Genomic DNA, 24,213 nt, shown 5'->3' with positions numbered 1-24,213 from the left:
TTTCACTCAGCCCAGAATGTACATGCAAGCCGGCACCCAGCTAGCTGATAGCCTTGCCTCTCTACACCCCATCTCTCTTCCTTTGATCAAGAGATTCAAACTGATAGAGAAACTTGACAACACTCAAGAGCTCTACTTGGACTGCTCTGGAGAAAGACATGGGTCATATGACCACCACAGAAGCCCTGACAGAGCAGCATCCATCAGCTCCTCAGGGGAACTGGAAGCTGGCTGCCTATTAACTGACAGAATATGTGAGGATAGGAGCCTCTTCCTTCCTCCTAAGTGTGCATTTAAATACTCCACTTGGAGCGGCATTATGAAAGTAAGGAGAGGCAGGGCTGGAGCTCTCCTGACAGGCTGCTTTCTCACACTGCTCTTGTGTCTGGGTTTCCCAGCATTTCCACTGTCTGCAGTTCAACTTTCTAACCCAGAGCCAAAGATGAGCCACCACAGTTCAAATCATCACACACTTCTTAAGTGGGGGTGTCATCTTTTCATTTTTAAGAGGAAGCAGTATTTATGATTTGTTTGGTAGGATTAGGGCCCTTGCCACATAATGCTTTGGCTGTCTCTTCCTGGCAGTGTGCTCTTGGAAGCTATTCACCCTCCTCTCAATTCCTCTAACAAGAATAGGATCCCTACCACAGGACAGCTACCTGGGAAAGAGACACTAAGTCTGACAAACTAAATTGTATAGAGGTCCTGCCCCTCTAAAATGAGAATGTGTAACAATTCCAGTACTCTAGTTCCTCAGCAATAAAACTAGACCATAAGGCATAGGTCCAGGAATGAAGGGATGGGAAATAACTTTGTGGTATCTTAGAAAGCATCTCAACAAATGCTGGTGCCAAGCACCAGCTGTCTGTGTCTAAGGCGAGGCAGTGCTAAAGTCCTGTGCCCTACCCTTTTGTTTGTCTTTCAGCACTCATGCAAACCTGGCTAGGCTGTAGCTCCAAGACTGCTCTCCTTTCTGCTGTTAGCAGCTGCCCACAAAGCACCTTACACCTCAATGCTGTCTGTAATAGAGTTTAATTAAGTGTTGCTCAGGTTCCTGAGATGCGCCCTAACCTCAAAAGCTTAACAAGTGACATAGCAACTAAAGATTGTCAAAACTAGTGCCTTGACAGCAGACAAAACAAGACAATTCAAAACACACTCACTAAAAACAGACTGTGGTGACTAGAATGACAACAGAGCACACAGCTTAAATATTTAAAGTCCCAGTTGGGGGAACTATTTGAGAATAATTAGATGGAGGAGTGACACTGGGGCAAACTTTGAGGTTTCAAAAGACCATTTTGAGTAGGCGCTCTGCCTCCTGCTCAGCTGTTCCTGCCTCCACACCTTTGCTCTACAATCATGGGCTCTAACCCCCAGAAACCTAAGCTCAATTAAATTTTTTTTTTTCCTGGTTGTCTTAGTCATAGCATTTTGTCACACGATAGAAATCCTAACTAAGACACAGGCCACTTAAAATGTGTAGAAGGAAGGGCTCAAGAGAACCTGGGAAAAGCGAATGAATCAGCAGCACCTGAACAGCACCCTTTTTGTCTAAAGACTCTACTCAAAAATAATAAAAGAATGGAGAGAGCACAAAGAATTCCAAATTCTTAATTTCTGTAGTACAAACTGAAAACTAAATATACACCCAGCAGTCAAACCATGCTGAGGGGAAACTGAGAGGTAAAATATCTAAAGAAACAACCTGAAAAGTTGCCTCAAGGAAACAGCTCAAAAAAGAACTCAACTGTAACCTGAGTTGAAGGGAAGATGGTGTGAGACAGAAGAATATGACCAAAAACAATGTGCCTGGAACTGTGCTTGCAACTGTGCAGGGCAGCCTGACAGGGCCAGGTAACATCCAGAATGTAAGTGCACCATGTAGGCCAGTATGACTGACCTGTCTAATGGAAGCAACACAAGACCAGAAGGAAGAAGGTCACAGAGCAGGAGCAGACAACAGCCTAGGTACTCACGGCGTTTAGCACATTTTACCTGTGTGTGAGATCTGTGATTAGAAGTATGGAAATCAGGGGCCAATTTTATAGTATCAAACTCAATAGTAAGCAGCTTTACCTACTGAACAACCTCAAAGGCGCAACTCCAGGACACTACTGAACCACATATACTCCAGCTCTGTAGTCATGACCACAAAGCAAATGGAATTAAATACTGACAGGTGCTCAGAGCTATGTTTAATGACCAAGAACATACTTAGGGATTTTATTTTCATAATCTTCTTTAGTACTCTTAACTATGCCAACAAGCAACCAAGATTATTAGAATGCACAATGTCCTCCTTTTGAGTTCATAAATGTTAGCAAGAGAATTACAGTACTAATAAACACACTTTAAAATTCACATATAAAAGACTCAAGGTGATTTCAAACACTTAGTGAGAAAGAGTTCTTTGCAAATACAAAATAGTGCATGTCTTCAATCCCAGCACTCACTCGGGAGGCAGAGGTAGACAGATCTCTCGAGTGTGAGAATAGCCTGTTCTACATAGCAAGTTCTAGGCTAGCCAGTGCTATACGGTGAGACCTTGCCTCAAAAACAAAAGCAACAAAGATTCACAGTAGAAATAAATGGCTCATTAACACAATTGTGTGTACACTTAGAAGTTCAAATACTTGAATAGCACTGTCTGCAGTGCAAGAAAGTACCAAAATTTAAAAAAAAAAAAATTAAACTTTATTTTACTCTTAAGGTTTTCACAATGCTACTACCTCACACTGGGCACTACTGACAGACTCACAGCCACTTCAGTCTTGCAGCACACAGCTTATTTGTTATCTTACTCAATCCTAAAACAACTCCTTTTCCAAACACACCAAAAAACAACAACAACAACAACAAAAAACTAGGCAAACCTAGTTACTTAGGCATATAACCTTTTCCTTAATATTTTTATTTTATTTAGGTTCTATTTAACTGGGAAGGGAAAATATTGGGGAGGAAGTTAGAAAAAGGACCAATTTCCAACTATGTTTTTGTCTTTTCAGGAATAAACATTCTAGTGATATCCTGACACCCAATGCTTTAATGCTTCCCCTCTTGCCACACCTGCCACTGTGAAAACACTGCTCACATCTTTTAAGAAAAACCTCCGGTTAGGAGCTGCTCAGACCAAACAGGTAGCCTGGGCGCCATCCTCCACGCCTGCCTAACTCCCTGTTAGTTCATCACCACCAGGACCCCTCTCTTCTAACTGCTCTCTCATCCTATTTCACTCTAGAGAGAAGACTGGAAGGAATGTTAGGAACATTTGCAGCAAGATCTAAGAGGAAGGGGGGGGGGGACACTTCCTGACTACAAATGACACCTTCCAAAAAAGAGAAGGCATGAAACACTAAGCTGGAAAAATCCACATCATCACTCAAATGCCCAAATTACTTCAAAAATAGTTATCATTTCTCTAATTAGATAAAATGCTTCTCCTTCCAAGGTGTCTCAGCCTGAGGACAGCCTCTTAATGGGGTATAGGCCACAAGAGAACAACCACAAAGCAGATTGTGTCTACTCTCAGCAATGACAAGGAGAGCCTTCCAGAGCATCCTGTCCCTAAACCATCAAAGATCTGGAGAAAACGTCTGCATCTCCCAAGAGCTCAACTGTCCAATACAAGAGGAAGGTACCGGAGAAGAGTGTGAACGAGAGCCATGTGTCCCACGTGTGTCCTGAGACCCTTCTCCCCTTATTAAACAGCACATAGGGTGGAGGTGGACTGAATGACATCAGACAGCCACCACCCTGAGTTTTGTTGTTGTTCGAGTAGCTTGAAGAACTGGAGTGCTGGAATCCCAAAGAGCAAATCTGATGAAATGAGAAGGGAAATCCCGGAAAGAAGGAAGCAGAAACAACACCCAGCCTCTGTGCACAAGGCCAACTGTCCCTTCTTAACTGGGGCATCCACTTCCCAGAAAACTGTGACACAGATATCCGAGGCTGTCCTGACCGGTGGAAGAGGGTACAACTGTACCATGTAGGGAGAAGCCAAAGGCGCAGTTCATCATCCCACCACAGTACCGACAACACTCACTCAACTCAAGGCCAACAGTGCCAAGGCTGAACACTCCTAGGTTAAAAGAAGATACATCTGGTCCGTTAACTGTTTGCTTGGGGGAAAAAAAAAAAGACAGGAAGGGGACTGGGAAGGGGCCAGGGCCAAGACCAAACGATTCAAACATTCAGGAAGCAGAGTTTACAGCATTTACACTTTCCATAATTCAAAATGATTTGGAAGGAAGAGTAAAAGACCGCCCATTCCAGAGAGAAAAGTCAGCCAATGGAGCTGGTGGATGTACTTTATTTCATAAGCAGCATTATCACAGTATTTTTTAACTGTTTAAGAACATAAAGGAAAGTGTGCTTATAATAGAGAAATAGGAAATAAAAGGAATTAAAATGATTTCATGTATGTGTATATACATATATATATGTATATAAGTGTGTATACATATATATGTATATAAAATTGGTATGTATGTGTGCATATATACATGTATATACATATAGACATATATATGTGTATATACTCACACACAAACATACAAATACATACACCAATTTTTCCACTAAGCACTTTTCCACTAAGCACTTCTTGTATGCCAGTGTTGCAATGGTCTTAATTAAATTTTTACTATAAAAAAACATATATATTATAGAAATAAAAAAATCAAATGTAACTGTAATTCTTTCTAAGCAAGAATGTTAGATGATTCTAAAAACTGATTCATTTTGAATGTGTTATAATAAATGATTTTACTTAGAATTAATAATATAGGTCACAAGGACACATGGTAGCCTATAACTAGAAAATATAAATAATAATCTTGATTCTCACTTTTTTTTAGCAATGTTAGAAAATTAATTTATACTTACCTAATTTTCAACTTAAAATTAAGAAAATGTTCTTTATCTTTTGACAGATGGACTCTGGGTGGTCATTTCATAAAAAGCACACATTAAATACATGTGTAAATAAGAAAACAATGATGTCTAAAATATAAGACATGGTGATCTTTAGCCTGTGAGAAGACCCTGTGGAACTGGCCTTCAAGGCAGATATATTTTCTGAATATTCTTAAAGGCTCACATACTTCACAAAATCCACTGTATTAAGGTAGCTCTAAAAAGTAAGGAACATATAATCATTCCTCTTGAAATGGAACTAAATTGCACATTGACCAATCTTACTAATCGTGTCCAGGCAAGCAAGAGCCGTGAGTAGTCAATATTCAGCTTTCAGGTAACCTTTCCCCCAAGGGACTGAACTCACTGCTAAGCAACAATCATCAAAGCACAGTGGGCATCAGCTGTGTTGTGTGGCTGCAGACCCCTAACTCTCACTGGGTCTCTAAACTTTCTCCTTCTTAATCAGATGGCCAATACTCTGCTAATGTCATCCTCAGCCCCACCTGTAGATATGGCTTCCAGAAGCGCCATTAAGCCCCAAGGTGGTGAGTGAAGAAGTTATTTTCTACTTTGAACAAAACCAATATGGTCTGGGTAGGGGGAAGCAGATCAGTGTTTATTTTATGCATGTCTGTGGATATACTTAAATACATTTAACACACAAAAATACCACAGTACTGGCAACAGTCTTTCTTCCCCTCTCATGAGGACAGACAGATGATCTGTTAAGACATCTGAGTCTCCAGCTAACAGATGCACTGGTAGAGGCAGGACTGGGACATGAGCTTACATCACAGTAGGTAGGCTGCTACAATCCTGTTCCACCCCCCTCCCCACCCCACTCCATACATCCCTGTTCTAGCCAGAAGCTCTGGCATTAGGTTTGTGTTGTGAATCTACCTTGATCCTCAGTCAGATAGAAGAGGCTCCCAATTCTGCCACATGGGTTCCAATTCATCTCTTCACAGAGCCTGCCATGCTGTCTGTTGGATGCTGGGCCTGAAGTCTCCTCTGAATTCCTGTCATGCTGCTGCTCATGCCCATAATAACTTTAAAACAATTCTATACCCCAGCAACCCACCACTATCCTTCTGACCCCCAATCTGGAACCTTCCAGCAACCACTCACTAAATTATGATGAGCTGGGAAGCTACTAATGGGACCTCTAACCTCAAGACCGAACAAAGGTTTGCCAGTATGATTATGAACACAAGCTTCACTCTAAAATGGACTCCAACTTGCAACCAGCAGCTAAGTCCCTACTGTAGGGTACCTAGACAATAAAACAGAATGGAGGTGGTGTATCTCAGGTGTACAGCTCAGTGGGAAAAGGCAAGAGACCCTGTGCTTCAGCCCTAGGGTAAAAAGGAAGAAAAAAAGAAAAAAAAAATGATTGGGGAAGGGGGGAAGGTCGTGCTGTATCTTTATTAACCTATTCCTATTATAACTAGACTGATCAGGTAAGGAATATTAAAATGGAGTCATTTTGTTCTGCTCTTGTTGATCTAAAATTCATGCCTATTTAGCAGCAAAGTCCATATTCACTGAAAATGTAGGCTATGGCTAACTGGGATCATAATCCACAGTCCTGCTCTTGACAGTCATCAGACTGTGTTCAATGAGCACAGAGCACCTGGGTGGCACCATACAAATTTTCACCATTTAAGTCACTTAAACTATTCTTAGGTTATGTTAAGTAACAGTTTAAGGAAGGAAAAACAGAATAACAAAAATAACATGCTAGGATGTCTCAACAACAAGCCATGCAGTGAAGAGTAGCTTCGACAGGACCTCACTCATGATCACATGGCCATATCATCTTAATATCCAGCCACAAGCATGCAGTATGTGATAGGATAGTAGCCCAGGAACAACATTAAGATATAAATACACCAACCCCTTCCACCTAAGACCAAAAGCAGGTGGGCGCGATCAAGGAAGAGAAGGCAAACACCAAGAGCATCCTGAAGACTGACCTTTTGTTGACTGGCTTTTCATCTTTGTCATAGGGCCGCACAAACCACTTCCCGATTCTCACGAAGTTCTTATCCATTAGGCACCTACAATAAGCACATCAGGAATTACCTTCACAGACTCAGGAACAAATTAGCTCAGCACTGTCAACAACACAGATGAGAGGCGAACAGAAACTCGAATACCACTAGTCCAATGTCAAAATGTTTTCTCATGCTGAAAGAACTCAGAACTTTGGGTATGTGTTTTTAATGCCTATGGGAGAGGGGGTATGACAAGCAAGCAAAATAGTCAGAGTGTTTCCAAAACTCTGTAATGTCAGATCACAAGTATGTAAGACAAAAGTTCCTGTATTACCAAGGTCAGAGTGAGGAAACTTAAGGACACTTTCAAGCCACTGCAACGCCTCCTGTAAGCTGGGCTCAGGGTTTGCTTGTGACTAGTGATTACTCCTTTAGCAAGGACACCAATAACAAAACTTTAGCACAGCTCATCATCGGCCCTGGCACTTTCTTTTTGAGGGCACAAAGACACTGCACAGGAAAATGAAGACTTGACATTAGTCTTCCAAGCACAAACTGTCTGCTTCACTCAGTCTTGGTTGTGCCTGGCTTCTGTCTCCATGGCATTTCTGTTTGTGTGTTTTGCTGTCAAGTCAAAGGAATTCTTTTAAGGACATGTTAATAATAATTGAACCCACCACACATAATACCAATAGTGCAGACAATTCAACTGAAGTGACAATACGCTTATGACCAAGTTCACTCATGTGCAGGCAAATGACAACTCTATCATCTACACAATGGATGAGAGGCCACAGACTGTAAGTGCCCTTGATCTTTAAAAATACAAAATGTGAAAGAAAATGGGCATTCTGAACTTGACGGAATACAATGATCTCTCAATTTCAGTCAATGAAACGATCTACATTTTGAAGAAAAGCTGTCAGAATGCTGCATGGAATTCTTTTGTATAAGTACCTATGAGAGCCAGACAGCAATTCCTATCTCAATATTCAGGCAGATCTGGACTTAGCTCTTGTCTCTGTCGTCCCCACATCATCAAGGACTATAGAAACAATTCAAGCCCTCACCCATTCCATTATAGGTTAAATGAGTTAGTAAATGGCAGGCAACAGTTTCTGGTCACAGGATAGCTCCCTTTGCACAGAGTCAATTTAGAACAATTAAATATCACTGGATTTATCTTGAAAGTGTGTGAGCTCCCTTGTTCATAGTAAAGAAAATCATTTCCAAAGTGACCCAATCTGATTTCATGCCTCTAAGTGATAGACATTATGAATATATGGAATTTTGAACAGAAAATATGAAGCCACTACCTAAGGAAAAGGTCACAAGAAGTGACACTGTCAAGCATTGACAGGTTCTTCCCAGTCAGTCTCCATCACTCCTGAACAGACATGGCCACAGACTGCAGTCCAGCAACAACCAATAGCTACTAGCATCATACCTGCAGTCCCCACCACAGGTGGGTAGAGATGAGTTCACAGTGTCCACTGCTAAGGCAGAGAGGGAATGAATGTCTCCCAGCAAGGTCATAGGTCACCAGGGTGGAGGGAGCTGCTACTGGCCCAGACACATCTGTGCACATGGCCAGGACATAAGTGACTGCTCTGTAACATTCCCTAATGCCACCACCGCCACTACCACCTTCTCCTCCTCTCCTCCTCCTCTTTCTCCTTTTTGTTTTGTTTTGGTTTGATTTGGTTTTTCTAGACAGAGTTTTTCTGTGTAGCCCTGGCTGTCCTAGAACTCACTCTAGAAACCAGGCTGGCCTCAAATTCAGAGATCCACCTGTCTCTGCCTCCTAAGTGCTAGGATTACAGGCGTGCAATACCACTGTCCAGCTGCTTCTTTTCTTAAGCACAGGTTCATCTCATAACTGAATTAGCACACAGGTATTTCTTTACTTGGTAAAAGCTGTTACTGAGTATCTACCTTGAAATCCAAAGTACACAGAATAAAAGCAGTGGTAACAGGCATGGGGTCACCCCCACCAGCAAACATCACTGTGTAGAGAACTGCATTGGATAAAATTGTGCTGGGCTTGGGGTAGAGATCTATACACAACTCCTCTGAGGTAAAAGGAAAGTGAACATGATGTTGTGAACTGTAAGCTTTGTGGGGAAAAGGAAGAGCTGTGACTACCCTATGGAAGATGGTTCTGTGGCCAGACCAGCACCTGGGGAGAGCTGATTCCACAGCAGACTGCAGTGAAGCAGATGTGCAGTCTGAAAAGAAACCAGGAAGAAGTATAACAAAAGCTCTGCTAACACCTGCAACAAAGTAATGCACAGCAGAAGGCGGCAGCCATGCAGCTCAAGGCATGGCAGCTCTCTGCCACAGAGCCGAGTTCCCATAGTCAACAGCCCCACAGACACTGAGCCAGGGATCCCCTTACTGCCCTATGGCCCTCTCCTCTTATTTAAGCCCCAAAGACTATCCCTGTCTCTGATGAAGCCTCTGGTTTCTCCACTCAGCTGTGATGACTCACTTCTCTGCAACCCTTCCTGGAAGAGCTGTGGCTGTGACAGTGACTATTCAACAGGTAGTTAAATGCCTGTGACGTGGCACAGTCTGGGCTCTGTTCTACACTGTGTAATGCTTGACCGAGAGCTGGCACGAGTGTTACACACACTGACGATGATTTTCCTGTTCATAACACAAAGCACTCTTCTGGCCGTGTCTGCTGTGTGTGCTCTTACCATGAGGCACCCAGGGACTGGGAATGCAATGTCACCTCTTCATAGCCTGTCACTCCACAGTACAGCCTCAAAGCACAGTAGCTCAGCACTGAAGCACTGAAGCTCAGCATCAACACCATTACAAAATTCATTAATTATATTCAAAGAACATAATTAGGCGAATGTTTTAAAGAAAGGTAGTTTTAAAATATAAAAACACCAGAAATACACCACTCGTTGCTCTTTGGGGGAGGAGGGTCAACATTTGTATTTACAGGGTTTACATCAACCCTGCAGACAACTCCATCTGCCGAGAAACATCTCACAACACCACCGCAGTCCCCACCAGCTGTGTGTTACAGTCACCCTGTGTCTCAGCAACATTTTCAAAAGCAGTTTCCTATGAAGATGGCATCCTTCTGTAAGGCAGGTTGACTCCACTTTGAAAGGCAACTGTGTGAGGCAAGAGGGTGACAATGTCAGGCAACAGCGGAGAAGATGATCTCTTTAAGTGTCTGTACCTTCAGGGTCACCATTTCAAGGGGAATGCCATGGTGCTGGAAAATGAAAGTAAGTTCTGTGAGTGAGAGCATGTGGTGTTCCTGGGTTGTGCCACTTGGTTCTGAATTAAAAATTGCAATGTGTGAGTTCTCATCTCTGCTCCCAAAGCCTGGGCAGACCTGATTCAGGGTCACAAGTGCTTGGGCAGCAGCCACAAACTAAGCCAGCAAGTTACTTCCCAGATGGGGCAGCTGAGAGGAGCAGAAGGAAGGCCACCTGGCCAGCACTCTGACAGAGACTCAAACCCAAGCATAGCGCTCCTCCTCTACAGCTGCAGGCCAATGGCATCTTGATTTCACCTTCTGTTTTCACAGCTACCCACAGATGGCATCCTACCTACCTGCATGCCACATACGCTCAGTGCTACCTTCCTCCCCGGCCTTTCAGCCACTGGTTTCTAGGTTTTTAGACTTATATACGCCGCCTTAATCTAAAGACTATTCCCCCATGATGCATTTCTTGCACTCTTACATGTGACTCCCAAGGGCACCAGATGTTGCCATGTCATATAACCATTTCTCCAACTACAGCTGCACCTGTCACTGAGATCCACTGACTGTAAGTGCTGCGCTACATCTCTAACCCACATAAAACAGCGGAGCCCAGAGTGCGTGGGCATGCTGTGGTGTAGGTGCAGCTCCAATGCCCACATTATTCTCCCTTACTTCCTCAGTCACTATTAAGAGCATAGGGAAGCCGGGCAGCCATTAGTCACGTGGCACCAGTATACTTCCAGGTAGAGCACCATCATTCCTAGATGTCAAAGTCCACACTGCCAAGTTTTCCTCTGTACACAAATGGCATGACCAAGCATACAACTTCAAAAGACTCCCTCCAGTCATCGTCCAGTGTATGCAAAGCAGCTGTGACCTGACATCTAGGACAGCAAGAAGCCCCCATAAAATTAACAAGTACATCTTATTCCAAAGCCTTCAGGCAGTTACAAATTAAAATCAGAGTAACAAACCTAATGCCAACCTGGCAGTATGCCAGATGTTTTGGGTTTTCTACACTGTCACAGAGACAAGCTGCTCCAGTATCAAAAAACAAACAAGCAGACAAACAAAAAAACTACTCTGCGTTTTTGAAATATACACATTCTCTGTTTTTTTTTTTTTCCAAATATTTTTACTTCCTTTTCATAGACAGGTAATAGAATATGATACATCATGAAAATCCATATCAACTACAGTAAGGGAACCAGTCAAGGTGTTTGAAATATAAGTTATCACAGAGCTCCTGAAGAGCTACTACACACCCTTGTTTTCCATGAGGAAGAAGCAGTCCCGAGTGCCACACAGCGTGGCCACCAGCAGGATGAACGAGGTTGGACAGTGGAGAGCAATCTACGCTCATATGTTCTTACACGGTGGGGAAAGACTAAAAGAGGGGGATGGGCTAGGCTCAATGGCAAGGGATTCTAATTCTAGATAAATAAAAAGCAAATTAAAGGTATTCTATCATCCTGGGCATTTAGCCAAAAGATAATTGGCCTTTAAAAAATAGGAAGCATGCTTACTTTCTCAAAAGACATGGAAAATATCTAAAACAGTAAATTCTGGCAAGCTCCATTTCTCAAGTTCTGACTAAGAAGTCACAAAGACAAAACCTAAAGAAGCAAAGAGAGTTCCAAATACATTCTCTGTCTGTCTCTCTCTGTAAGTATGTCTCTGTCTGTCTGTCTGTCTCTGTCTCATCTCTGTCTCTCCCTCTCCAGAAATCTTTCTGTTCCCATGTCATAAACAGCTGCTAACTGGAAGATAGACTATCATTCCACTGACATCCAGCATGGTCATGTAACTTTGATCTCTCCCTTGTAGATTCTACTTTGTCATCCATTTCAGCCTTGTGGCCTGTGTCTTAGCTGAGGATATATGAGCAGACATAGTATGCATTACTTCAGGCAGATGCACCACAGGCTTGCAGCTCCTGAGTTGCCAGTGCTCTTTGCACTCTAACAGGAATCCTGCAAGGAGAGGCAGAGTCTGCTGCTCAGCACCAGGGGCCTGGATCAGCTAGCTGACAGCACTGCAAGTACACAATCAGCCTCTACTATGAAGGATAGGGGTGCTTTGACTTCTGATAATATAGCATCCTTGAGCCGAGCAGGACTGGTGAAAGAGGCAATAGCAAGACAAGACATTTAAAGCAGGCCAGTGACCACCAAAATGAAAAGAATGTGGCCAATGGAGAGTGACTTGGGTAGAAGGCTGGAAGGAGGGAAAGAGTTCAATTTCATAAGAACTACAAACATGGGGCTGTGAACTTGGGTTTGATTATCAAACAAGCAACTACATGGACGGAGCATTAGACAGAGACAATATGGGGCTAAAGAGATAGTCAAAGGTTAAGAGCACTTGTCCTTCCAGAGGACATGAGTTCAGTTCCTATCACTCACAGCAGCTCACAACTATCTATAATTCCAGTTTAGTGGAATCAGCTGCCCTCTTCTGGCTTCTGAAGGTATGCACTTGGTGCACACATATACACACACGTAAAACAGTCATAGAAATAAAATTAATAAATCTTAAAAAAAATTTAATCTCCACTATAATACTTTTTAAAAGATTACTGAATAAGGCCCAGAGGACAGCTTTTAAAATAAAACCATGAAAGCAATAGGAAAGGAAATTTCCACTCTGCTTAGTGCAAATCACAATCTAACACTAAGTGTTCTCTGAGGATGAAACAAACTCCTTCAGAAACCGCTCAGATGACAGAAATACTCAAGAAAGGGGGACCACAGAAGAAGGACATTACAGACCAGAATCCTGAGAACTAGCACTGTTGTTTCCACTCTGAAAATAGCAATCGTTACTGTCCTTCTCTTAGCTGTAAGGGCAGTCAGCCAAACACAGAGCTCTCATAATGAGAAAAGCAGTGCGCTGGGCCAAGGCCTGCATCATGGTAGGTTAGGTGATGGAGCTGAGATCCAAAACACCTCTTTTCTCTGCAGGTAATAAAGAAAGGATTTCTAGAAAAGGGTATCTAGGAAAAAACAAACAAACAAACAAAAAAACCAACAACAACAACAACAAAACAAACAGAAAACTATAACCATAAATGTTCTCTTCAGTCTGACACTTTTATGCAAATGTCCACAAGAGTAGTGTGTGGACTTGTTTGTTTCTAAATGGACAAATGACTCCAGCCGGAAGTGCATATTACAGGGCAGGCAAACACTGAACAGTAACAAGAGAAATGAGTATCTGAAGTCATATTGCTTACAATTTAAAATCACCTACAGAATATCAATAGAGTGGTGCTTCAGTACCATCAATCGTAGTCCAGAATGCAATGTTCTTCTGTGTGAAAACGACAGTATTACTTCACTCCTGGAGTGAAACTGTCCTTAACAAGTCACTGCAGTGACATCATTCTGCCAAGCCTTTCACAGAGATCAGTTTATACAGCTCCTTCTCATACCTAAGCAAGAGCTTCTCAAGGTAGTGAATGGAGTTTCCTCTTAACTAAGTATCTTTGTACTTAAAAATAAAAAGCAGAATAAATCACCTGTTCAAGTTTTGTTAATACATAAACTAAACAAAAAAATAATTTAGAAAGCACACAAGACAGCCAGTGAGCCACTCATCAGTTTGCATGCCAGGAACTCAGAACTCACACTGGAAAGCCAGGCCAACCTTCCCTGAGCACAAGCAGAAAAGCGCAACACAAACTGAAGAAAGTAGACACCAAACTACATCTCAGACTGAGAAACCATTACAGCCAGTGATCTAAATGATGGAAAAACTCAAAGGTAAAGTATGGATTTGCCATCCAGATTCTGCTGGCAGTGAATAAAGAGAAATAGGGACCACCACTTACAATGCTTTCCTGACTCACAAGTAGGATAATTTTTATTCACACAATGTAGCCACTTCAAGTTTGAAGAACAGTAAGTGACTATGTTACTGGACCGGAGCCACAGATTTTTCAAAAGGGCCTTGAATTACCTGAGTAAGAAAGCCAGGTCAAGTGTTTTCTCAGGTAAAGTCTGCCCAGCTCACAGTCTCAGAACCGACTCCCAGAGGAATCTCAGATAGGCTATCCTGCGACTATTTTATCATATAACAAAATAATGAAATATATAGAAAGTAATTATTATGACGAGAGTATATGAGATAGATTCTGCACGTAATGGACACTGAAGTGCCACCCACCACCCCAACCATAGGCTGCTCACGTAAGGCTGAGTGCTGACAGACTTTCAGCCGAACTGAGACCCACATTTTATTGTATGTCACAATCAATTTTCTTAAAAATAATGGTTCAACTAGACTCATGCCTTAATTCCCAACATAAATTCTAAACTCAGAAACCTTGAATAAGTAACTTAGATAATGTCCTTAGACTCGGTTTTTCTATTCTTCTAATTGTCTCCCAACAAATAAAAACGCTAAAACATAGGACTGAAAAAAAGTTATGTTTTTCTGGAGGGTACCAATCATGATCTAAAGACACAATACTAAAAATATGCTTTGTTTAGTATACCCCAGAACCCTATTTAAAGGCATATTCTTGATGAGCCCTTTATAAGACATAGGATTATGCAAATGGTATATTTTTACTATTTTCCAGAATGGGTTTTGGGTGTACTTTTGTTCTTGTTTACTTGGCAGAGGAACAAAAATTGTCAAATATTTCATTGATGATTATTTGATCTTCAAGTCAATGTTTCTTCAGACATGTGGCACCTCTGCAGAAAATTACAGAGCAAAGTAGTGTAAGGACCCACCATCTAAAGGAAGTACAGCCTTTGAAAGGAAAAGGCTTTTTAAATGGCTCAGATGATGCCCTCTGGCTATCACCCTTAGCCAACAGCTGGAGTATAAATTTGACAGTTCTTCAATGTCCTTCCAGCTTTGTCTGAGCATTGTCTGCAGATTCCAGAGAAGGGAACATGGATTCCCACTGAGGCTCTTAGCTAAGCCATTCTTAGTCATCTGGGTCTCCCCTCAAAACACCACTGAGAGCCTGGAAAGACTCCTGCATCAGAAGGCAAGGGAGCACTCCAACAGTAACGGTGTCAGAGAACAACTCCAGTCAACAGTTTTCAGTCAGCTCTGCAAGAATGTGCACTCAGCCTAAATGATAGCAATGAATTCTAACCTATGAATAAAACACGACTCCATGAACATGAAGGTCTGTTTTAACAATAGCTCTCTAAACACCCAAAGGATTCCAGGTTGGCCGTGAGCTCCTGACCCTCTGGCTTTTACTTCTGAAGTCATGCAACTACACGTGTGTGCTGCCAGACCAGCTCAAAGAACCCAAATATGTTTATGCATGTGACTAGATCTATGGGGGAGGAGAACAAGAAGGAGATGGAAGAGCAGGGAGAGAAGAAGTAGAGGGACTGACTATTGCAAAAATGAAGACTTCTTCTTCATAACAGATTGCCAAGTAATAAGAAAAGAAATGGTGACATTTCAAATCAATATTATAGTCATAACGGTAATAATGATTCCAGCAAGGACCTTCAGCAGGTGCTAAAGCAAGTGAGCGGGATTTAGAAGAGGGGAAATGCCAGTCCCACTGCATCTGTCACAACTTACAACAGGAATGAGGCTGCCCAGGATCACAGTTGGCAAAATTCTAATTTAGAGTGAAGAAACCTGACAGAGAACATCACTCCAATCAAGTGACTGCAGATTCTAACATCACTGACAGACAACACTGACATGTGTCAGATGCGCTGACACTCAGGGTAGGTAGAGCCTCACTTCCATGGCACTCCTACTAAAAAGCATAAGCTTAATCAAATCACAAGAAACTGCCTCAAACTGAGGGGCCAAGCTAAGCCCTCACTCATCAAAAATGGCAGTATCAACAAGAACATTAGGAGAGAAAGAACTTTCCTAGATTTGAAGAGCTATGAAAACTAAACAATGTATTATTATAGTTTAGATCTTGAACTTGTTGCAGAAAATGTAGTAACTGAACAACCGACAGCATCTCAATTATACTGAGGGTTAGAGGAAACAGTTTCATCAGCTTTGTGATCCTATGAGAGACAGACTTGACCTCAGGAAATTTACACATACTATTCAAAGAGTAAAACGAACATTGATGGCAAGTCTGTGAATGATTCCAGAAATAAACTAAAAACTGAACAAGAAATGCGTATAGACTGAGGGGGAATACAGAAGTTCTATATACTGCCACTAAACTTTGCTATCACTATAAACTAAAGTAAATATGAAAACTTAACTCTCACACGACAAACGACCCATCTCTAATGCCCAGTGGACTCTGGGCTCTCCTGAGCGCAGAGCCACGCCACTGCCCCTTTCTTACCTTTCTAACAGATTGTGGATTGCTTTGAAGAGCAGCGTCCTACATTCATAGGAAAGGCCATTTTCCCAGAGTCCTTCTTCCACAACTGAAAAGAAACAAGAAAAAAGAAAAAAAAAAGAACCAGTAAAAAGGACATCCAAATAAAAAGAAACTTTGACACATTTTTCTAAAAGTTAATGAGCTCATTCCAAGGATTTCATCTCAATCTCAGGGAACAGACAGGGAAAGGGAAATACTGTCCTCAGCCCAGGGTGGGGATGCAGGAAAACAGAACAGGGCTCAGCCTTTCCAGCATGCTCACAGGGCCATGGCACTCCCAACAGCCTCCCCAACCTTCAAAATGTGAGTCATTTCTGAAACTCTCAAAGCAACTTCCCCAAGTCTCAAAGATTAATTCTGACAGATATCTATTGGAAAGTAAAAAAAAAAAAAAAAAAAAATGTCATACAGTAAAACTGAGATTGGGGAGGCGAGTCTCAAAAGCATATGAATTATACGCAGCTACATAAAAGTCTATCTAGATGGGATTTTACAGAATTTAGATATTGCTAAAAATTAATTCTTACTACAATATCAAATTCTTTCTTGGACTTGTAATTTTACAAATGCTTGACATTTGGGAAAAATAGCATGTTAGCTTTGAGTAATTTATGCCGGACCAACAAGTAATTCCAAGAGAACCCAATGCCCATGCAGTCCTAAAGTTCTTTTTGTTTTCATAATTATACAATTGGAGGGGGCTACAAAAGAGGTAAGTTCATTTTAAGTTAAATTGGTTTGATTCAAGATAGAAAAATAAAATAAAATAAAAGACAGACATTTGGGAGATGGAGGCAGGTGGAATCTCTTTCAGAGTCAAGGCAGTGCTTCACAGTACTTAACTGAGGTTTGCAACTGGATATTGAGTGGATTTAGGCTCTCCTGAGAAGGAAACCTACAGTCTGGGGACAAAGGCAATGGTCACAAATTGTGTGAAAACACCTACAGGAATTGGGCTTTCTCTTCATGAACCCCACAAATCATTCAGTGATAAATACAACATTTTAAATCTATACTCCAAGCTTCAGAGTTAAATGTTATTTCTGTATGAATAAAAAAGCAATAAGAAAACTGTTTTGTAGACTGTATTTATCAACTTAAAATTCTTTTTGTATCAGAAGAAAAAGGCACAAGAAATCAAATAGCTCTGTATAATAAATGACTGGAAAATGTCAATCAAAACAAAGAATTCCTAAACAAAACACTCCCCTCCAGCTATTGTAACTGTTACAGCCGAATTAAGAATGGCAAATAAAAGCACAGCCACAGCTGCTGTGTGCACACACAGGCTCTTGGCACAGGGTTACCTTGCTGTGGTGACTGCAAAGCCACACTCAGTATCTGTTTAAAGTGTTGTGCTTAGCTCTTTCAGATAAACTGTAAAAGTACTAAACACTTTTCAGAAGAGACTATTCTATAAAGGAAATTTTAAATAGCGATAATTACTGGTCAGTGTTCAAACACTCAAAATTGTCATAATTTGTTTTCCCAACTTTTAAAACATTGCATCTTGCAGAATTAATATGCTTCTTTAAGAGAAAGGCCATATAAAAGGTGTCAATATGGCAGAAAACACTCAGTGGCTTGCAATTTCCCAGCAAACACCATTCTGCCCATACGGAAAAGTGATGACACCATTCTGGCCCCCATGAGAAAAAGTGATGATGAGGAGAAACCCAGGAGGGTGGGGAAGGACCGTAGCACTTGGCTCTCAAATAGAATTGCTTTCAAAGAATACAGGCTCCCTCTGAACTATGATACATATTTCCCTTAATGCATCACATTGCAGCAAAAGCTGAAATGAACATCTAGAACATCAGAAACACTCCTTACTCCCCCACTGCGTTTTAACCTCAGGCATCAAAACTACTGAAACCTATTGTTCAGATCATGGAGCTCAGCAAGAGCACTGGCCACTGGGGGAGGGGGGGGGGAGGACGACTAGCTGGAAATACAGCTCCTCATTCAGCCACTAAACTACTGAAAAGCACATTCTGTTTGGACCCCACAAATACAGACTTTTTAAAAGCAAGGCACAGGAGAGGACCATCCTTTGTTAGGTTTGCAGTGACATATAGCCAAGGGAACAGGAATCTAAAGGGAGATGAGAATCTGCTACTTGTCTTTGTTTCAACTATGCTGTTCAATGCATACAACTGTAGTTAAAAACGAAACTTTCCAATTTGCACATCTACTTCCTGAGAACTATAAAGTGAGCACACATTGCAACAAGACAACATTTACCAATTTCACTTACGGACTGTGCCAAATGATACTTAGAGAATTTTTGACATATCTGATTTCTAAAAAATTGACAACAAAAAACTGAGTAACAAAGTAGCATAATGTCACATTTATTCTGAAATATAGTATCATTCCCATAAAAAATCCAATTACACACAGTATCATTGACTGATCATCATTTTGCTGTCATTGATTGCCTTGTAAAATCTATTTTAAGTCATTAATAACTAAAAGGACGTATTTATATCAGATCCAACCCTCTCAGTACACTGCTCTCTTGAACTGCTTATGGATGTAGAATACTTGGTATCACTTAACAAATCTGTATCAGAAATGGATTTAGCTTTTCCACTGTTAATTCGTAAGTCAACTAAAGAGCAGAGGATAAATATTAATAACAGAAGACAGATCTGGAAATGCTGTTTGTCCTGACCTATCTGCGGCGTCAGAGGATGACAGCCCTGCTGATGTTCAGCAGACTGGAGTGAGGCTGTGACGTGCTATTTCACCAGCCTAATGTCTTCCTCAAGAATCTCTAACAGCATGGGTCCTCTGCCAGTTGCAGGATAACCAGAATTTTAATGAAGGTTTCTGCTCAGCGCTGTGGCAGCTGAGACATGACCTGCGTTAGCATTTCAATGGATCACAGGACTCGTGTTAAGCCAGTAAATTTTCAACTAAAGGAGGTCAGAGAATTAGATTTCTGGATACACTGAAAAAGACCTTCAGAAGACAGCTGTGCAGAAAACAGCCCCATGTTGCTGTGATCCTCACACTGAAAGAGAAATAGTCAAGTGTCACAATGACATCCAAAGTCCAAGCTCACCCCCATTCACCAGTCTTTTCAAGCATTTTACAATGATCATTACTATGTTATCTTATATTCTTAATGTAGTTTTTTAAAAAAGTGTAAATGAACAAGGGTCTGGAAGGCAGCCACTGGTAGTGACCTCTAGCTCCTTGGAGGGCGGTCTGCACCTCACTGTTAACTCCAGGCTTCATGTAAATGTCTTATGTAAGGGTGTTTATTAAATGGCTACTTGTTCAGAAATTACAAAGGATCATCATGAGATATGAATTAAATTGGGGAGAGTTGTTTGGTTTTGAGCAGAGTCTCACAGTGTAGCCCCGGCTAGCCTCAAACTCTTGACAATCCTACTGCTTCAGCTGCCAGAGCTCTAGGACTGTAGGTGTAAACTACCAGTCTAGGCACCACGAACTGTCCAACGTTAATGAAAACCATACTTGTGATTGATATATAAGATGCACACATATATGATAGACATACATGTTATATAGCACACACACATGTGATTCAGTTATGGCATTTTCACTTAAACCCAGCAATGCTTCAGACAACTTCCTCTAAGATGGTTATGTTAGTCAACAAGACTCAATCCTTGGGTTTCAATGAAACAGAAGAAATTAAAACCATTTCTTTCCTCCTACTCTTCAGAGGTGACCTGCTCTGAAACCTAATACACACTACAGCTACTAAAATTCTGGGGGATGGGTCCCCAGGCTGCCTTGAACACTGAAGCTCAAACAGTTGTCTGTCAGTACCGTCACTGAGCAATCTCCCGCTATAGCTGAGATGCAGCTGCCTCCATGGCATTCTCCCCCGACCCCCACTTAGCCAGCATTTTTGTTCTTGCTGCACTAATCTTATGGAGCATTTTATAGGAAGCTCAGCCCTGGTGAGGGCACTCTCTGCCGTGACCACCAGAACATGCAAACACAGTTCATTAGACACGCCTGGAGTGACAGCAATGCTGCTGCTTCTTGCTGCTTCATTTCGCACACCAGCCTGAGACTAATGCACTCTCGCCCCTCAACAAGCACGTTTACAGACAGGGAAGACTGTAATCACCTTTCATTAAGAGACGGCAGATTTTTCCTGTATGAGCCGCCAGCCACAGTGACATACTAATTATTTTGTAACTGACAGGTTAAAACAGCAAATGTAGCAAAAACAGCATGGGGGAGGAATGGAGGTGAGAAAGAGTGGGGAGAAAAAAAGAGAAAGAGACAACTTGACCACCACGTGGAATGCTCTCCGAGACCACTGTCTGCTCTGTGTGTCCGGTCTCCACCAGAGAGATGGCACTGTGCAGCCCACAGCCAAGGATGAGCCTCACCCAGTAAACACAGACCACATGTTCATGTCTTGGAAACAGTGTAAACTCTGCTCATGTTTTAGCTAATTACTACTGGCCTTTCTTTTTCTACTTCTCTCACCAAAAGTCTGTGGCACTGACAGCAGTGTTAATTTATATTCCTTTTACTATACTTTTTGCTGCACTTTTTCTCACCTAGTTTAACTACAAATAGCTTGTTTTCATTTATATAAACACTGTGCCAAGCTTTCTATTTTAGTGGCAGTTTTTAAGAATACTTGTTTGAAGAAAAACAGGAGTGCAGAATAATTCCATGAGCCCATCACTTGGCCCAGCACGCCATCACTAGCACAGGCTCCAGCTCTGCAGGTAGAGGCCCTGCCAGCAAATACAGGCCCTTCTGCTACAGCACTCCCAGAAGTGAGCATCCATCCACACCCTGGGCTGCACCCTCTGTGTGAGTGCCTGTGCGTGTGTGTTGTCGGCCACAGTCTGTTCAGAGATTGATAGTTAGGAAAAAGGAAAAAAAAAAAAAAATGCATTTGCTGGGTGTGGAAATGAGTAGGGTTAAAACAGTGGAAAGTACATTCTGAAGATTAACATTAGCATTTTTTAAAACTCCTTTTTAAAGTTTTCTATAACATTTACTTTACATTAAAAATGTGTTATAAAGCAAAAGAACTCACATACGTAAAGAGTAGACACAATATAGTTCCTAGGAAATTAAGAGAAAGAAAATAAACAAATAGAAACTTTGAAACCTGAACCAACTGTAGGGGCTAGAGAGTCAGCTGAGTGTTTAAGAGCACGTGCTGCTCTTGCAGAGGATCCATGTTGGGCTCCCAGAACTATACGGCAGTTCACAACCATCTATAACGCCCTGACACTCAAGCGGGGCATATTCATGCACATGAGTAAATCTAAAGCAAAACAATTATTAATAATAATAAATTTTATAACCTCTTTTTAAGAAATGTAAAGGAATACTTATCTGGCAGGCATGGAGCCCTGCTTCAATCCCCACTGCTTGGCCTCCGCCCTCCTCCCCAGCACACACACTAAAAGTTTCGGGGGTGATGAGGTTGGGGAAACCAAATACACCTGTTTTTTTTACAGTCCATCAAAACTCCTGAACAATTTTACACTGTCAAATTGTCTTGGGCATGATACCCTACCCAACAGAAAGTTGAACACCTGCAGCCTACCTCTAATGTGCCTTTAAATGGACTTCTTGAAGCCAAAGCTGAGAGTCTCTAAGGCAATTATTATCCAGACTCAGCCAGGACAACAGAACTTCTACTATCTACACATCAAAGACTCCTTTTTATTTTGTCCCTTTGCATTGTGTACAATCATGAACAACACCCTCTCCAAAAAAAAAAAAAAAGAAAGAAAGAAAGAAAGAAAAAGAAAAGAAACTAATCAAATTATTCTCATGGGTTTCTTTTGAAAAAATAAAATCAATTATCAGTAATCAATTATAATGCCACAGTGTACATTCACATGCATGCACACACATGCAGTGTACTCCCATACACACGCGGGTGCACATGCAGGCGTGCAGGCACGCACGCACACACACACACACACAGAGCTTAAGAACTTTCTGTTTAAATGTACTCTAGCAACCTGAACATTGGCTATTTGGCTTCCCTGTGCTGTTTGGTTACAATGAAGACTCTTAGCAAAATCAAAGTATCATTCTTCTTCACCTTCAAAGGCAGAGTGTGTAACTCTTCCAATGAGTTATTCTATTTTGTTATCAGAACAACATACTTGATGAGGAAGGTGGGTTTCCTAGCTCACAGTTCCTGAGGCAGAAAGTCTCCTGACTTCATCGTGTCAAGGGGTGAAAACAAGGACCAGGGAGAAAGCATAGCAGTCAGCTCAGAGCCTTGCTTCTTTCTCCACGATGCCTCTCTTCCAAGAACTGAGGCCATGAGAGCTGCTGATGGGAGGATAGTGACCACAGAACTATCTCCCATTGGCCCAACACACCTATCATACTGAGGACCGAATCCAACACAGGGACGCTTGGACAAAACCCAGCAGATCCAAACTCCTTGGTGCATACATCTTCAAAACTAGCTTATGGTGTCTCTTCTTTTCCTTTCTCTGTTGCTCAGGCTGGTGCAAACTTCTGCCTCACCCTCCAAAGTGCTAGGATTGCAGGCAAGTGTGGCCTCAGTTATAGCTTCATCCATTGTAAATCATGAAGCTCTACAGAGGTTTCTAAGACTGACCCTTGCCTACTTCCTTAACAAGGTACCATCGAGGATTTACTTTAAGGAGTATACCGAGAATGGAGTCACCCAGCACTGGAGAAAGCACAGGGATAGGCAGGCCCAGAAAAGCAGACAGCAAGCCGAGCACTGCCAGGTCTGCTGCTCTACTGGAGCTGCGTGGGTTGAGTCTTTCCAGCTCTGGCCCTGCAGGACATCAAGGTTCACTATGGTGTCAGCTTCTAGGACAGACCCCAAGGGTTTCCAGTGTTTCAGGACTGGTCCAGACAATCTCATGAAACCCAATATTACAGTTAAGCTGGTATTTGGTGGGCTTGAATCTACGCATTATTTAAAATGGTTTCTTCATGCAGAAAAAAAAAAGTGTATTTACCATTTACCATGTTAATCACATGATTAAATTCTCTGTCAACTCATATATGATCTTAATTCTTCATTCCATGATTTAAAACTGGCTACTATAGAACATACCAATCAAAAAGTACTTCATTAGTGCTGACTATTTAACCTCAACCAATCAGGAAACTTCTGGGGTCTCTATGATATTTATTAGATACCACATCAAGTTGCTGGATAATTCATTTATTTTGTATATAACTTTTCATATATTATATGCCAAAAATTTTAAACTGTAATCAACTGTGCTTCAAAAAGGAATGACATACATATGAAGGGACCAGTTTGGAAGCACAGTCCTGCCACAGCAACTATGCCTTCACCGCACTCAGTGTCAGCCACACAATGAAGGTAACTAGAGTCACTCTAAGCTCCTGGCTTCACCATACACTATAACACACTTCATCCACTGCAGTTACTCACCTGAATGACAGACAACGAGAAAGGAGCTGAAGGAGTGTAGCAAACAGGAAACCTGGCTTACTAACACCGGAGGACAGCACTGCTCAGCCAGCTTCAGCAAGGTGGAAAGCACACGGTGGTAAGTGTGTCTGAGTGTACTGAGCAACAGTTGCACTTGTACTCCCACTTTTGACCAGTTCCAAAAGGCACTAGCCTTTTGTCTGCAGCTCACACCCTGGGCCCTCCACCTGCCATTCTCTTGTGCAACTGGCTCCTCCTCCAGCCACCCTTGCTTAACCTAAGCCCCTCTTAGCAG

General features: G+C 41.8%; 1 protein-coding gene across 3 annotated transcripts in view; it reads right to left on the bottom strand.

The window, feature by feature from the left end:
- Window positions 1-24,213, bottom strand: part of Med13l (mediator complex subunit 13L) — a 221,437-nt gene that overhangs the window by 87,828 nt on the left and 109,396 nt on the right. For all 3 annotated transcript variants that reach the window (XM_055605858.1, XM_055605859.1, XM_055605861.1), the window contains exons 3-4: window positions 16,457-16,541; window positions 6,897-6,980 (exon numbers count right to left, since the gene is read on the bottom strand). In XM_055605858.1, coding sequence (XP_055461833.1) covers window positions 6,897-6,980; window positions 16,457-16,541 — 169 coding nt within the window. The remainder of the gene's footprint in view (window positions 1-6,896; window positions 6,981-16,456; window positions 16,542-24,213) is intronic.

Source organism: Psammomys obesus, unplaced genomic scaffold (genome assembly GCF_907164565.1).
Source record: "Psammomys obesus unplaced genomic scaffold, mPsaObe1.curated_primary_1811, whole genome shotgun sequence".
In the NCBI taxonomy this organism is placed as follows: domain Eukaryota; kingdom Metazoa; phylum Chordata; class Mammalia; order Rodentia; family Muridae; genus Psammomys; species Psammomys obesus.
The sequence above is the reverse complement of the archived record's forward strand: the minus strand, read 5'-3'. Positions and strand labels throughout refer to the sequence as shown.